Below are 15789 nucleotides of genomic sequence, written 5' to 3' on the forward strand. Positions count from 1 at the left end.
TTTATACCACATTTTACATCACTTGTGAATATATGGCCCATGAAGCCTATTTCCTAAGAGTTGCTTAACATTCAACAGAAGAGAAAAAAACCACCCAGATGACAGCAAGCTTGAGAAACTATAGGAAATTGCATTATGCCTGTTGCCTACTACAATAATATGGTTCAATGGCACTGCAGAACAGTGCAGCTGCTCAGACAGAGCAGGTAATTACATTTATGGGCATGATACGCAGCTGTTTTAAAGAATCTATTACAGGTGACAAGGGAGACCATCTGTGGGCATGAGTGGTTAGTCTGGAGAGGAATCGGAGTCTGAAAACTTTTCCTAGGGAAATCCCCGCTGTTCTCAGTAAAGCTATCTCTGGGCAAGTTTAACCTGTAAGAAATCTGCTGACTTTAGGCCAGATCATCCTTTCACTAGTCTGAAGGAATAGGGTCCTGCTCAGAACCTCTCCCGGTCTCCAAGGCATTGATTAGTGTGGACCCTGCAAACAAAGGAACAGCGGAGTTTTGGTGGAGCTCTGAGGGCCTAGAGCCATCACCGGGTGATCCTAGCCACTGATGACACTCAGGGAATGCGTGGACTATTTAAGTTAAAGCCTATGGCTGTTTTGAAGGTGATGGTGCTAGATATAAATGCCACTCACAGTGGAGAGAAAACTCAGGCAGTGGAAACCTCCCTCTACAGGAATAACCCATAATGGAGCCAGCATTTAGAGAATGGGGACAGTAGTCATACACCAGAACTCATAGAGTTGAGGGGTTTGGTCTTCACTTCTAAAAAAGCTGTGCATTTTACTGCAGGATAACTAATGTGTTCAAGTTATCTTGAGGTAAAGACACAGTGAAAACCAGGGACTTTAGTTTTACCACAAGATATACTCATGGAGTTCAACTGTATATTCTTGCCTAGAGGTGACCTCATCAAATTTACTTCACAATAAAGTGTCTTGTCTTCTGTGTGTTTTTGTGATAGTTCACATAGGTTAATTACTCTGAGGTTAAAAAATAAAGGAAACAACACCATGGGTTTTTAGCAGTGAAGACAAGCCCACAGTCACCTCTTACTTGACTGATGGTTTTTTGCTCTGCTTATTCCCTTCTCAGTTTGTCTTTAAAAATAGTATAATTTGTTGATGTTCATTAGTATGCCTGCAAACCTCACTTTTTAGCCTTTGTAGCATTAATGCCTTAAAGTTTGTGGAAGTGTAGGCTGTGAAGAAAGAGAGAAAGAGGACAGCAGGACATATCAGTCACCACTAATGGCATCAGATAACACACCTTATGCAAACAGGAATGGGTGTTCCCATTTTTCTTCATTTGAATTCCTATGTCGTGGGGTACTAAATAATGAGACTCATGACCTGTCTAGATGTGAAGATCAGGGATGATAAACACCAAGATAACATTACAATATAGGTGCTTCTTAAAGCAATGTTCAAGTTCTCAGAGTGGCTAGCAGGACTTCAACAGGACTGCTTGTTGTTTTTACAGTTATAGACTAACATGGCTACTCCTATGAGACTTTTTGCCACAGGAAAGAAATAGGGTGTATGATTTTGCATCTGCAGATATTTGCATGACATAAAGGATTTTACATATTTCTGTACTACTCTCACAAATAAACTTTAAACTACTTCACTTCTTGGTACAAAGGCTACTCTGAATTTTAAATTAAAAGCACTATATTGTTAATAGGGTTATTCCCCTTGAACAGAAGCTGTGAAATAGGTAAAAATGAGACGTGCGCTGTATTATGACGTACGGGCTGTGAATGCAGCTCCAGTGTTTTTACCAGTTGTGGCACATGAAGCAAAAATTCATGGGCCCTGCCTTTGAAAATAAACCATCACCTTGCCTTTCCAAGCAAATAGTTAGCTGCTAATTACCTGAAACGGATGTCAGCAATGGGGTAAAATTTTGCTTCCAGAGCTCCACTCTAATGTCTTACTTTGAATGGACCTTCTCAAGACATGGAGGTCCACAAAGAGTAGAATTTTTTAACAGAAATCTGCTCTGTGGACCTGGCAGCTGCAGACAGCTTTTTGTGATGCTTAGGGAAGACTCTGCTTAGTTGAATTACTCTCAAAGCCCGTACATTTTGTTCTAATTGGTCAACAGAGTTTTAATACTACTCCCCTGAATACAGCCAATCTCAGAGCAACTTTAGCCCACATTTAGCCCACATCACACATCTAACAATTTTCCAAGGAAACATTTTTCTCCCATATCACTTATCACCCCCAAACCTCCAGAAACACTCCCCCTGAAAAGATTAAAATGTGAGCATTACCTAGTTGTTCTTCGGAATAAACAAATGGATCTACGAGCGATTTCAGCTCTGTGCTTTGTATTAAATAACTCTTCAGCTGGGTCATCATCATTCGAATTTCTTGTAGCATCTCTGTGCTGGAACTCTGTTTTGCCATCATCTCTAGACTGTACACTTTATAGTCCTGCACCAAATTGCCAAAGTAAGAGTCTTTGTCCTGTGACAGCTCTACAATCTTCTTCTGCAGCTTTCTGTCAGCAGATAAGAAGACTGTGAAGACATTAGTTAAGCTTACAAAAGAGAGTCTGTGCTTGGCCTTACCCAAGATCACAGAACGTGTCTTTTTAACGGCAGGGCAACTCAATTGCTCTATGTCATCTTCTGTGCTGCTTGTGGAATAAGAATCAGGCTCAGAAGCAGAGGTCTGAGCCAAAGTATTGCTTCCTGGACAATCCAGGGAGGTGTGAGAGCCTTTAAGTTCAGATGAGCTAACAGATTTACTGCTAGCACTTGATTCATCCTGAGTGTCTGGACAGGTGGTATCATCTCCTGGCTGTGGCCCATCCTTGGATGAAGATTGTACGTTGGGTGGATCTGGCTCTGCAATGTTTATTTGTTTCAAATTGCAGGTGCTGGAAGCAGACCACTGTTGAGAAATCCTCTTCTTTCTTGGTGGTGGGATGGGGGGCGCTTTTACAATTGCAGTGGGCTTTATTAACAGCTCAGGCAAGTTCTCCTTTTCTACGGCTTTGGGCTTTGCTTCCTGGCACTCTGATATGTCTCGCTCAGGAACCTCAACAGGCATTTTTACTGCATTTCTGCACTGAGAATCATTACTCTCTGTACAAACATCCCGTTCTTCTTGAGTGCATTCCCCTTTAGGCATGTCACATTTTTCAGACTTACCAACGCAGCTCTCTTCTGAAGTTCTTTCAGATGGCCGTCTCCTTGGAGGTATGCAGGGATGAGTACATTTCTGAGAGGTGGCTGACAATGGGTCGCTGGATGAGCCAGCTTCTTTTCCCTTTTCTTCCTTATCTTTACTCCCCTCAATTTTCATTTCCTTGGTGCTCTTCCCCAATTGTTGAAGAAGTAGCTGGTCCTCTTCACTGGCAGTCATGGAATCCTTAGATAGCTTTTCAGGTGGCTTCACAACTTGCCTATGAGGAGGAGGTGGCGGAGGGGGCCGGCGAAGAGTCCTCATAGGATTTGGTGTGGTTGCACTACGGAGATCAGCGCTTGTACTGGAGCTCTTGTGAAGAGGTACATCTGGAGGAAGAGGATTGCTGCACTCCTCTATAAAAATAGGATTCACAAACCACAGCCGGTCATTTCCTATTGACAGCTCAATTTCACATGAACAGTGGTTTGTGCTACTTGCAAACTGCTGGCTAGACCTTAGATTGTTCGTGTGCGCAAGGCTTAAGGCAGAGTCTTTCACAGGCTGGGAAATCCCCTCTCCTGTTCTTCTGTGGTTTAAAGAGGAGTCCCAGAAACCTGTAAAAAAAAATTAGAATGAGACAATATCCTGAGAGACTGTTATGTCTGACAAGACGTGGGAAAATTACTTTGTATCAAAAGGTGTGATGTAAACTTTGACCTCAAATCCATTCTGGACCCAATCCTCTTTGGGGTTCAAACTCAGATGCAGGAAAGAAAAAAACCAGACATTTCCCTAAAAAAACTGTTCATACTTCAATTGTCAGAAGCGTATCCAAAGATTATTATAAAACAGCTTTCCTTACATTTAACAACCTATTGACATCAATGCTAAGCATGGGACACTTCTAGTCAACTCAATTAGCCTCATTAGCACTGGGACTACAATTGACAGGCACCTTTTTTCTCCCTTCTTATTCTGAGGGTCTCCTTCCCCCCTCCCCACTCAAGATCATGTCACCTGAAGAAGTGAGTTTTGCTCATGAAATCTCATGATACTATATACACTATACAATACTATATACATGATATGTTAGACTCTAAAGTGCCTAAGGCTTGCTTGTTTTTAAAATTACAGACTAGCATGGCTACCCTTGTGAGAAAGTTAACCTTTGATAACCAAGTAGGAGGGAGCATGACAGTGTTATGTTGTGGGGAGTTTCACAGTATAGGAAGAAATCAGTGGCAATGCAGAGAGCTTGAGTAGTTGCAAGTGTCCATTTTATTGCCTAGTACAGACTAACTAGAACAAGCCCAAACTAGCTGTGGGCTAGTGGGCTAGCCCAAACCCCAGTGACCTAACTCAGTTCCTATAACAACAAGATCTATATCTACAACCCAGTACACAACAGACAGGAATGGGTGAGGGCTAGTATGTTGGAGCTGAGTTTCCCTATTGCATGGTAGAAGTTGGAGCAAAGCACCTGCCACTCTAATTCCATCATGGCCAACTGCTTTGCCATGGCTTAGACTCAGAGAATGGAGCATAGGGTCAGACTGAATCAGCCCCAAGTCCACAGAGTCCAGCAGCCAGCACCAGATGCTTCAGAGGAAGGTGTAAGAACCCTGCATGTGTGGTATGATCTTTCCAGGCCCACTGACAAAAGGGCGCAAGGGTGGCAGCTGCCCCAGGGCCCAGCTACTTAAAAGAGCCCCAGGTCCTTTAGATCACCACTGGGATTCTGGGGTAGTGTGTGTGCCAGGCAGCTCTGAAGGGCTGTGTCTGGAAAAGCCGATCCAATAGCCCCACCCCTTCTGGCCCTTCCAGGGCTATGGAACTTCTCCCCTCCCACCTCCGCCCCACACACACACTTTGCCCAGGGCCTGGTGAAGTCTGTTAGCAGCCCTGGATCTGATCTGTGTATTTGGTTTTACTCTAGTCTCTAATAGCTGAAGATTGGCTGTCCCTTCTGCAAACCATTGTTAGCATTCACTGTTATAGCTTTGGGTATTCCTGGTGGCCATAGAATGCCTGGTCCCTCTTTGAATCTTGCACTGAAAGCCTGGCTTTCAGTCCAGCTTCACCACTACAGATCATGGCAGTGAAACAGCCTGGAGAATTCTGTGCATCGCTTTAAGGCTTTATACCAAAGTACCAGAGAACAGTTAAAATATTTCAATGTCATCTGCATCTGCTTCGCAGAGAGGTCATTGTTTCAGTTGAAAATGACTTTGATGCACTGAAAACCGATCTGCAATGTTTGTAGCATTTTATTAAAAAAGGATTGAAGTGTTTGTGTTTGTAAATGTCTTATCTGCATTTTTAGTGTCAAATTTAACCTTGGATAGGATTCCCCTTCTCTCTGAGATGAATTCCTGTCACTTGCATGAAAAGACCATATAACTTAAGATACCGCTTGTTTGTAGCCCCTTTTGTGGTTGTTTAGTACAAGTTTCACTGTATTCCCTGTAGGAAGTATCAGGATGCACAACAACTACTGCAAATCCCTTCTCTATTGCTTGAAGGAAAAAACTGATGCTTGTTTGTAAGGGTATCCACTGTTCAGTCGTAGTCACTCAGGAATCCCACACCTAACCAAAGGCATGTCAGGAAACAGAGGTGGAGTACAGTTAGACACCAAGCTAGTGACAGGCCCCAAGGGGACTCCCTCTTCACTTTTTATTATGTGTTGGGGGAAATATTCCTGCTTAGGGTCCCCAGTGGGCTAGCATTGCTAGACACAGTAGATTAGAATGAGGATCCTACCTCTTATTTTACCCAGCCAGGACCCCTAAGCCTAGAACTGATGCTCCTTGCACACTGCCAGTACACATGGTATGACCCTGTGCCTTGCCATCAGGCACAATGTTCATTCTGCCAGGAGAAGTCCCACTGATTGACTGTAACTGCTCTCAGGAGCCCACGCTATGCCTTCAGCCAGGCTTTCATGCCTGTGTCCTCAGTGTTAAATTCTGAGGGCCAAAGCCTCCTCACAGTTACACCAGCATAACCCTGTAAACTTCAGATGGGGCTGGAAGACAGGAGACTTTGGCAGTGAATCACTAAATTAGCTCTTGGGTTCATTTTGAGTTTCAAAATATGAAAGCAGCTTAGTTCTCCTCTGCCTTTCCTCACTTTCACACCTCTTCTAACTCTTCTGGTTTTCCCTGAGGTTACTTTAACCATGATAGGGCTCGCACACATGATGTAGTGGCACCAATGCTAACCATACTATTACTTTTTCTTCGCATTTGTCACGTGCTGCTCAAAACCTGCCGGTACCTCGCAACTGCAGCAGTTTCTTACAGTGAAACTTATGGACATCACACATCTCTGTGGGCACTCTCACCACTTATTGCAAACAGAATCAAGCTGCTACTTAAACCATAAAATATGGGTCTGGTATCTAGGACAAATTTTGGTGTATACGCCTGTCAGAGTATTTTCTTACTCAGAAAGGCTGAGACTATAGTCTCTTCATATTCTGGTTTCCTGCCTGGGGAGATGATGATGATGGATTGGACATGGCTGTTTTGCAATAAACAAATACATATTATTGGGGGGCAATCAATCTGAGAACAAATTAAACTAACAACTGCAAATTCACAGCCATTCATTTGGCATCACCTAGTCACATACCGTGCTTCCAAGATTAGCAAATGGGGCACACTTCTCTTTAAATTGTTAGACCCACCATATGTGAGTAAATGCAGCACAGTGGAATTTGCTTATCTAGGCAGTGGTATGGAATTACAGCATCTTGTGGGTCGAGGAAGTGACAGGCACGTCATCCACCATCCCATGAAAGGGGAAGCTGATAATTTTCTCAGTAAAATACAAGCACAAAGTACTACACAGAAAACCCATACTCAGCATCCAGGCTGAGTAGCCTGGATGGGCATTGTGCCAATGTCTGGACTTGGAATGGGGGAAGATTTTTTTTCTCCCCAGTAACAGAGAGCTACACACAACTGCCTCCCAGAGGCTGTTCTGGGGCAATAAATATTCTCTCCCATTGCAGAAAGAATAGGATGATTTGCTCTCCGCTCCTCTTTTGGCACACTCATAAACCTACTGCTTCCCACCCCCAGCCTGCTGCCACATGGGTGTGTGTGCTGCCTTCTCATTCACCAGAAACACACGAGTTCCCGTTGCACCTGAAAGGGCTAGATTTTCCTCTGCCCTCTCAGTGATGCGCCAATTATAGGGGATTCTTTATTTGATGAATCCACTCTTTGAAAACCACATTTCAGGGCTCTATACCTTATACTCTTTGACCCTTTGTGTAATAACCAGGTCCTGAAAAGGGAAGTTAGCTTGCGGCAGGACAGCTAATTGTTGTCCCATGAGAATATAACACCATTTTTGAAGGAAGTGGACACTGACACAATAGAATTTCAAACAAAGCCGTCTTTCCTTCTGGAAGAAAAAAAATGGCAGCTACCTAGCGCAATCTGTCTGAATGCATTAGATTGTGTTTTAAGAAGCAATAAACTCAGTACTCAATACTTCATCCTCTTCGACCTTGCTAAGGTGTCCTGGAGTCCCAAGGATCCTTGGTGATTTAGCAACCCTTACAGAGCCACTGCCAGAAGTGCTTTGTCTTCAGACATGTCCCTGGAATCCAGGACACAAGTTCAGATGCCAAATTAGGTTTTCCAGGTGTCTGGTATTCTACCGGAGAGTCCGGTTTTTGTGCCCTCTGTCTGGTAAAAAAAAATTCAGAAAGTACCGGACATGTGCAATGTCCTGTATTTTCTGTTTTTCTGGCTGGGAGCCGGACGGAAGCCTGGCGGGGGTGGGGAGAGTGGCTGGGAGGTGGGGCTGCGATCAGCACTGGGAGCCTGTGGTAGCGTGCAAAAGCCTGACGGGGGCGGAGGGAGTGGCTAGGACTCCCAGCCACTCCCCCCGCCAGGCTTCTGCAAGCAATGAGAGGAGTTGCAGGCTGGGAGGCAGGGCTGCGATCTGAGGAGAAGAGATGCCTTGGGGAGGAGGAGAAGCCCTGTCCCTGCTCCTAAGCGCTGTTCAAGTGTGTTGTGGCACCGTAGTCTAGGGGAGAAGCCCGCAGGTGCTTTGTAGTTGCGTTTAGGCGCCTTCCATGGGCTCGCAGACAAAACTCACTGGGGTGGAATTTCTGCTTCTTCCCACTGGGACACCCAAAGACCTGGCTATGGGGGAGTCACTTTCCTACCCATGATTGCCTCCTCCATCCCCCACCCTGCCATTGTGTTGCCCTGGGGTCTGCCTCTCTCTGCTTTGGATAGCAGGCAGCTGCTTTGCAGAGAAGGCTCTGCTGCCTCCCTCTTTGTTCCCAGCTTGGTGGCTCTTGGTAGTAGGCACAGAGGATGTGTGTTCAGTGTGAGTGGTTTTTTTTTTGCTCGACAAATTTTTAGCCCGTGTGTTCGGTATTTTTTGACATCTGGCAACCCTAGATGTCATCACCTCTATTGCCATCACCACAGGGTTAAAAAGAGGCACAAAAACTCCTCAATTTGTTTTTTGAAAAGCAATTTGTAATTTTGGCTGCCTCTGTCTCTGAATTCCCAAGCTGAGACACCTTAAAGAAGCCTCATTTCCAAAAGCCCTTTGAAAATTAGAGTCCTTAAAGTGTGTCAGGTTGGGCACACAAAAATTGCAGTTCCGAAAATCACAAACCACCTTTGAAAATGTAGGATATTTTTTTGTTATAACTTTGAACTGTAAAGTAACATTTTCTGATATCAACAGCCAAGGTAGTTTGGACAGAAGCAAAACTCAAAGTAATAATAGGTGATCCTGAAACTTGAGTGAATCTGCTGGCTAAATTCATCAAAGCCAGTATGAATTGAAACTGGTGGGGTCTGCCCAGACCTACTTGGAAATATAATGTCGATTATAAAAAAAAATACCAAACAGGTGTGAAAACTCCCAAATGATTACAAACTATTAATGATAAATTAGGTCACTACAAGATATCTTGATTTTGGTTTGTTCTATTGGATAGTGTAATGAGAGGTTATTAAAATACTGTTTACAGAATAAAGCATTTCTAGATATATTTATTTGACAGAAAGCACCAAGTAAAATAATTTTTCTGCTATATTAGTTCATGCAGAAGAAACAATGGGAGGAGCTATCATGCGGAGTACATTAACTTAGCAAACAACATAAGAACATAAGAATGGCCATACTGGGTCAGAGTAAAGGTCCATCTAGCCCAGTGTCCTGTCTTTGAAGAGTGGCCAATGCCAGATACCCTAGAGGGAGTGAACAGAACAGGTAATCATCAAGTGATCCCTCTCCTGTCACCCATTTCCTCTCCTGTCATCCCTCTGACAGACAGAGGGTAGGGTAGTGTTTCTTAAATTGTGTTCCATGGCACATTGTGTGCTGCAAGGCAGTTGGAGGTGTGCCGCGGAGAACAACAGAATTCAAAATGGCCACCCTTAAAGGGGCAGGTGAAATTTTCTCTCAATAACTTTCCCAACTTTCCCCGATTACTTTTTTTCCTCAATAACTTATAACTCCCACCTCCGACTTTTTTTTCCCCCTCACCAAAAAATCCCAAAAAATTATTGTCTGGTGTTCCTCCGTCTTTAAAAGTTTAAGGAACACTGGGCTAGGGACACCAATCCTCCCCATTGTGGCTAATAGCCATTGATGGACCTAATCTCCATGAATTTATCTAGTAAACAAGGCTTACAGTACTTGGCTTCATCATGGATATAAAAGAAGCCATGGGTGTAATCGCAAAGAAAAGTCAAAGCTCATCTGGTTCAGAAAGCAGAAGAAAAGCTGAGCAGCAACCTAGTGTTAGAGATGGTTGTTAGATGATTTAAGTGGAGTGGGTTTAGTGGTAAGGAATCGGAGCAGCAGCGGCCTACTTCAGTTAACAGAACACTGAACTTAGTGGGGGAACAAAAGTGCATGTGAGCAACTGTTATCTAAGGCATTATGATTTTGAACAATCATTTGCAGCAATAAGTAGAGACAGGAGTCATCATAAAACTTTGTTCCAGTTTGTTACTCTCTAGACCTGATTTTTTGGGTTAAGCACCAAATTCCTGTACCTTGAAGCCACCAAAAATCAATTCCAAGGCAAAGTAAGGAAAGCAGGTCAGCTTTATACATCAACATAAATTAAGATGGTGTAATCAGCAAATCGACACTGGCCTGATATCCTTCAAGCAAGAGTATTTTTCAGAATGCCATGGTTCAAGGTCACTGGTTTGGAGGTGGGTCAAGTAGTCAAAAATACCTAATCTTCTGAAAAATCTGGCCCAGCCAAAGCTTGACCCAAGTAACCAAAAGCAGATAAGCTCTAACACTTGACATAAAGAAGAAACTGTGGTAAGTATTTGCTCTTAAGGCAATACCATTATAATAATCTAAGAGTATATCTACACTGCCACCCTAGTTCGAACTAGGGTGGCTAATGTAGTCATTCGAACTTGCAAATGAAGCCCGGGATTTAAATATCCCAGGCTTTATTTGCATGTTCCCGGGCGCCGCCATTTTTAAATGCTCTAATTCAAACACCGTGCCCATGGCTACACGCAGCACGGACTAGGTAGTTTGAATTAAAGCTCCTAATTCGAACTACCGTTACTCCTCATTGGTCACAGGTCTTTTTTCCTCCCAGCTACATGAGGACAGGGAAAAGATTGTGAGGTAATGAACTGCTGCAACGTGAGGGTGATTTTAGTTTTTCATTTGCTTGGATTTTCAGATATTTTGAATATTTGCCAGGTATGCTGAATGGCACAGATGCACTTTAGTTATGCTGGCATGTCATTTAGTGTGGGATTTTCTACATTATATCCTGGGCACCAAGGCCCTTTTTCAGTCTGTCTGAAAAAAAAATCCATCTCCCTGCACATAGGCTTGTCAACCTGGCTACAAAAAGCCTCAACCGCACGTCAGCCTCCAGATTCTCATAACCTTGGATAAAGCTCAAGTTGTTTGACAAAAGACTTACCTATCCCCAGGCTAGCAATGATTTCGAGGTCTGCAGAGCTATTGGCCTCCAGTATAGCTTGGGGCAACCTGAGCGGGAAAGGCAGCAAATCCCTGTGAAAATAAATAAGGCAAAAATCCAACCATCAGGAACTCAGTTTTGCAGTTTGATTTTAGAGTTCTGATTTGCTTGCAATTCTAGCTCTATTCTGCCAGGGGTGCAGGGCTCTTAATGCCATTAAAGTCAGCAGCAGCACAGCTGCGTCAGAGCAGTTGTGAAGCCCAGACAAGGAAAGTGGCAAGATGCACTGTCTGAGATTATTCTGGTCTCAAGCAGATTCCCTGTGACAGTGAGGCTTCTTTGTGCCAGGCTGGTCACTTCATCTTGGTTTCTTCTATGCTAAAGAAGGGATTTGGATACCCCGCCTCCCCCAACCACAGGGCCACTGTGAAGTTAAATGACTAATATTTACATGAATAACAAATATTTACATGAATATTTGTAAAACAACTTCGATGAGGCCTTTGGATGGAAAGTGCTATGATAGAATCATAGCGTTAGACAGGACTGCAAGGGACCTCTAACCTATCCCTATATTGCACTTCAGTACTTAGACTGTGAGCTCTCTAAACCAGGGACTCTCTTTTTGTTCTCTCTGTATACAGTTCCTAACACAGCATTGCTTGTGGCTCCTAGGTGCTACTGTGGTGCAAAGAATAAAGAATAATATGTATGTACAAAGTTATTATTACTTATCACTAGAATTATCTTGGGAATAACAAGAATATCATCTCTTCCTAGTCTGCCTCTGCCCTTTATGTACAACCAGAGCTTAACATATTTCAGATTCTAAATAGCAAGGTAGGATTATGGTGCAGGATCTGGCTACACTAAAGGAGGTGACAGTGAGTGACTGGTGAAGGATCATACGGGCAGTGGGAAACTCGCTACATTTGTCAGTTGTCTTTTCACAGACTTTCTATATTTGGGGTTTTGGAGGGTGTAGAATTTGCTGGATGTTAACTAGTTTCCACTGAAATACACCTTCATTCTGAATTCTGTGGTAATGTCACTTTTGGGATTGCTGCAAATTGTTTATGTTTGCTCCTAACAATAATGTGCTCTACTGTCTCTCCCTACTCCCTATCCTAGGAAAGCCCTTCAGAGTCAATACTAAAATTAACAAGATGGTGAAGAGCTGGGTCTGGATGACTGCGTGTGTGAAAAAGCTTAACTAACGCTTCTGCAAGCAGCAGGAAATCACTTACAAAAAACAGCCACATGACTGGATGGTCTCTATTTAAAATAAACTGTATGACTTTGCAGTTCTGAGAAGGGCCCTCTGTTGGTAGATGAACCCACTGTGAACTGCCTTCCCCTTTACGAAATGGTGTATATTTTGCTGACTGAAATGCACACACCATAGCTTGTTATGAATGCTAGTGATGATAATGTAGTAGTCAGGCCTGAGATAGAATTTGGGGTCTTGTTTTCCTCTTCGACTTTTGATATTTTTATATTCTTACTAATATGTGTGAACAAAGAACATCTGCCCACAAGCAGTTGGGGTGAGAAGAGAAAGGAAATGGAGCTCAAGTGTTGTTGTGTAGCATGGAAGTTTAAGATACAAGCACAAAATTGAAGGACTGTCTGGCTTCAATTCCTCTCCTGAGATAAAGTCAAGCAATCAGTCAGAAGGGGTGAAGCCAGTAGAAATGCCTGTCCCTGACTGAAGTACAGCCTCACTCCTTACCCTCTTCCATCGGATACAAAAGAGTGGTACTGAAGCCCCCAGGCCCAAGATCCTCCAAAAACGGAACATGACCATAAATCAGGGATGGGCAGTAAGTGGCCAATGGGCATAGGCAGTTTAGCAGAGTTATCCCTTGGCAGGCTGTCAGCACTTTATTTATTTGTGTGTCTGGAGGTACAGCCACTTGCAGCTCCTGTTGGCTGTGGATTGCCATTCAATTAATAGAAACATCAAGAACATAGATTACATTCAGTAATATAATTTATAAAAGGAACTCTGGGTACGTCTAGACTACAGGCTTTTGTCGACAGAAGTTTTGTCGACAGATACTGTCGACAAAGCTTCTGTCGACAAAGAGCGTTTAGACTACATTCAGTTCTGTTGACAAAGCAAGCTGCTTTGTCGACAAAACCCTGTAGTCTAGACACAACCCTAGATGCAATAACACCTTCTGTCGACAGAACTCTGTCGACAAAAGGCGTTATGCCTCGTAAAATGAGGTTTACCAGCGTCGACAAAACTGCTGAGTTCTGCCGACATTATGTCAACAGAACACAGCGGTAGTGTAGACGCAGGTATAGTTTTGTCGACAAAAGTCCACTTTTGTCGACAAAACTCTGTAGTCTAGACACACCCTAAGTGAAACGTTTTCCTTTTTGCTGGGGGATGTACATTTTTAGCTGTGATTGCAACGCAGAAGTGAGCCAAGTTGTCTTTTTGTTTTTCCCAGTGGATCATATAATTAGAGACTCAGCACTAAGGCTCTTAACACCACTCTGGCTGTGTAATAAATGTCCTTAAATGTACCTCCTGGCCCTTTTACACAGCCCAAGCAATGTAAGGTAGCTTTAGGATAAATGAAAATCAGACCTTTCTTAGAACATGAATAACCACTGAAAGGGTCATGCTCTTTGCATTAGGAATGACAGCAGTTTTCGTCAAATTTAAAACTCAGCTAGATAAATCAGGAGCAGGATGCTCAGATTGTCAACATGATTGGCAGAAAGGTGTAGATTAGATTAGACTGGATTGCTAGGTTAGGTTATCTGGGAGGATTCCATTAGAGCAGGCCTGGCCCTGCTGAAATGGACAAGATGTCTTAACAAGTCTTTTCCTGCTCTAGGATCTGTACAGTATATTTCTGAATTTCTGTATCTATTTCCTCAGTGTTAAATCCTCTCTCATTATATTTTTTTGTTTCATGCTGGTCAATTAATAGAAATAACACAAGTAACACTGAGACTTCTATCAGTATCTGGATTAGATTCAGATTCTTCTGAAATGGAAGGAATGGTTTATTAGTCCAAACTTCTAACGTGGAATGTCTATCCTCAGGCTTGAAGAATTTAAACTTAGGTCCTGTATGCTCTATATGAACATTAATGATTCCATGGCATTTTTTAAGCAGTAGGTTAACCATGACACCTTTTTACCAAATATTCCCTTACCCAACTACTGTATAGCAGGCTGTGCACCAGCCACAGGCCCAAGTTTTACAGATTTTATTTAGACAACGCTTCCAGGAAGTCAGTGGGACTTGTGTCTGTGTAATGATTAAGAACAGCTCAAAGGTAATAACTATGGTCTGAAAGGCTAGTCATGGGCCATGAGCCTTTCTGAGAGCCAGAATTCAGTTTAATGTGAACTCAAGTAGATTATGGTTGTAGATGTAGGCCAAAGGACACTTGTAAAAGCTCTAGGATTATGAAAGCCCACAGAGAAAGACTGAAAACAAGAACAACAAGGAGTCCAGTGGTACGTTAAAAACTAACACATTTATTAGGGCATGAGTTTTTGTGAGGTATAACTCACTTCCTCAGATGCTTGAAGAGAAAAGGAAAAAAAAGGAATGTCATGTGAGTTTAAAACTTTAAAACTTCAAAAGCAAATTCATTTGCAAATTTGACACCCTGAAAAAACCATATAATAGAACCATAGTGTTATTCTCACAGTAATTTCCCTTCAAGTATTCTCACCTCATTACTTTAAGTCTTCTCAGCAATGTTGGAGATGAATCACATCCACTCTGATTAAATTAGCACTGATGTAACACTCCCATCTTTGTATCCCTTCCCTTGTTTCCTTTCTTTTCTCTTCAAGCATCTGAGGAAGGGAGTTGTATCTCATGAAAGCTTGTACCCCAGTGCCCTAATAAATGTGTTAGTCTTTAAAGTTCCACCAGACTCTGTGTTGTTTTTGCTGAAACAAACTACCATGAGGGAAAGCTGAAAGCAAGGTTTGCCAGCCCTCTGTTATCTAAACCCACCAAGTTCCCTCCAGAATTAACACTACTAGAAGGTGTACTATTTAGAACTTTACTTTACAGAAGTGTAGCAGAGCTTTTAAAGATAGGAATACAGTGTGTGACTGAACATTCTATCCCTAAACAACCAGAAAGTTTGGGTCTGGTCTCAGACCTGGATATGAATCTTATGACGGGGCTTCTTAGGAAAATGGTCTGAACTGGAACTCAGCTCTCCAAACTGAGGAAGTTTTAATTTAAATCTTAACTAGAATTTCACAATGTTCGGGGCCAACCTCAAATTTATTCTCAGTGACAGTATTTCCCATTTTCCTCTTTTAAAAAGAAGGAAAAATAAGCATTCCTGAGGCCAGATGTTACTCTTTATGCTACTGGTGTGAATCGCTGATGTCAATGGGGTTACCCTGACAACAGAAAATTTTCCCTTACTCTGCAATTGAAACTGTGCAAATAAGGAAAGTAGAAAGATTATTTAAGAATTGGTTACTTTGCATGATCTAAAATATGACATTAATTCACACAGGAAACTTGTATTTCTAGACTAAGCTGTCCTTCCTGTTGTTCTGTGAATGCCCTCAGGTCAAATTACCAGCTTCAGCACCACTTGTCAAGATAAAAACCAGTTCAAGCCACAGTGTTACCCCCAGTCACTCATGAGCTAATCCCCTCTATGAGCTCAATGA

General features: G+C 42.7%; 1 protein-coding gene across 3 annotated transcripts in view; it reads right to left on the bottom strand.

Moving 5' to 3' along the window:
* Positions 1 to 15789, bottom strand: part of RIN3 (Ras and Rab interactor 3) — a 101304-nt gene that overhangs the window by 23536 nt on the left and 61979 nt on the right. For 2 of the 3 annotated variants that reach the window (XM_025189929.3, XM_075926686.2), the window contains exons 5-6: positions 11112 to 11203; positions 2296 to 3771 (exon numbers count right to left, since the gene is read on the bottom strand). In XM_025189929.3, the coding sequence (XP_025045714.2) occupies positions 2296 to 3771; positions 11112 to 11203 (1568 nt within the window). Of the gene's footprint in view, positions 1 to 2295; positions 3772 to 11111; positions 11204 to 14819; positions 15662 to 15789 lie in introns of those variants that run through there. The other variant, XM_075926687.2, reaches the window with a different exon arrangement.

This window comes from Pelodiscus sinensis, chromosome 5, assembly GCF_052426305.1.
Source record: "Pelodiscus sinensis isolate ZL-2025 chromosome 5, ASM5242630v1, whole genome shotgun sequence".
NCBI classification, from domain to species: domain Eukaryota; kingdom Metazoa; phylum Chordata; order Testudines; family Trionychidae; genus Pelodiscus; species Pelodiscus sinensis.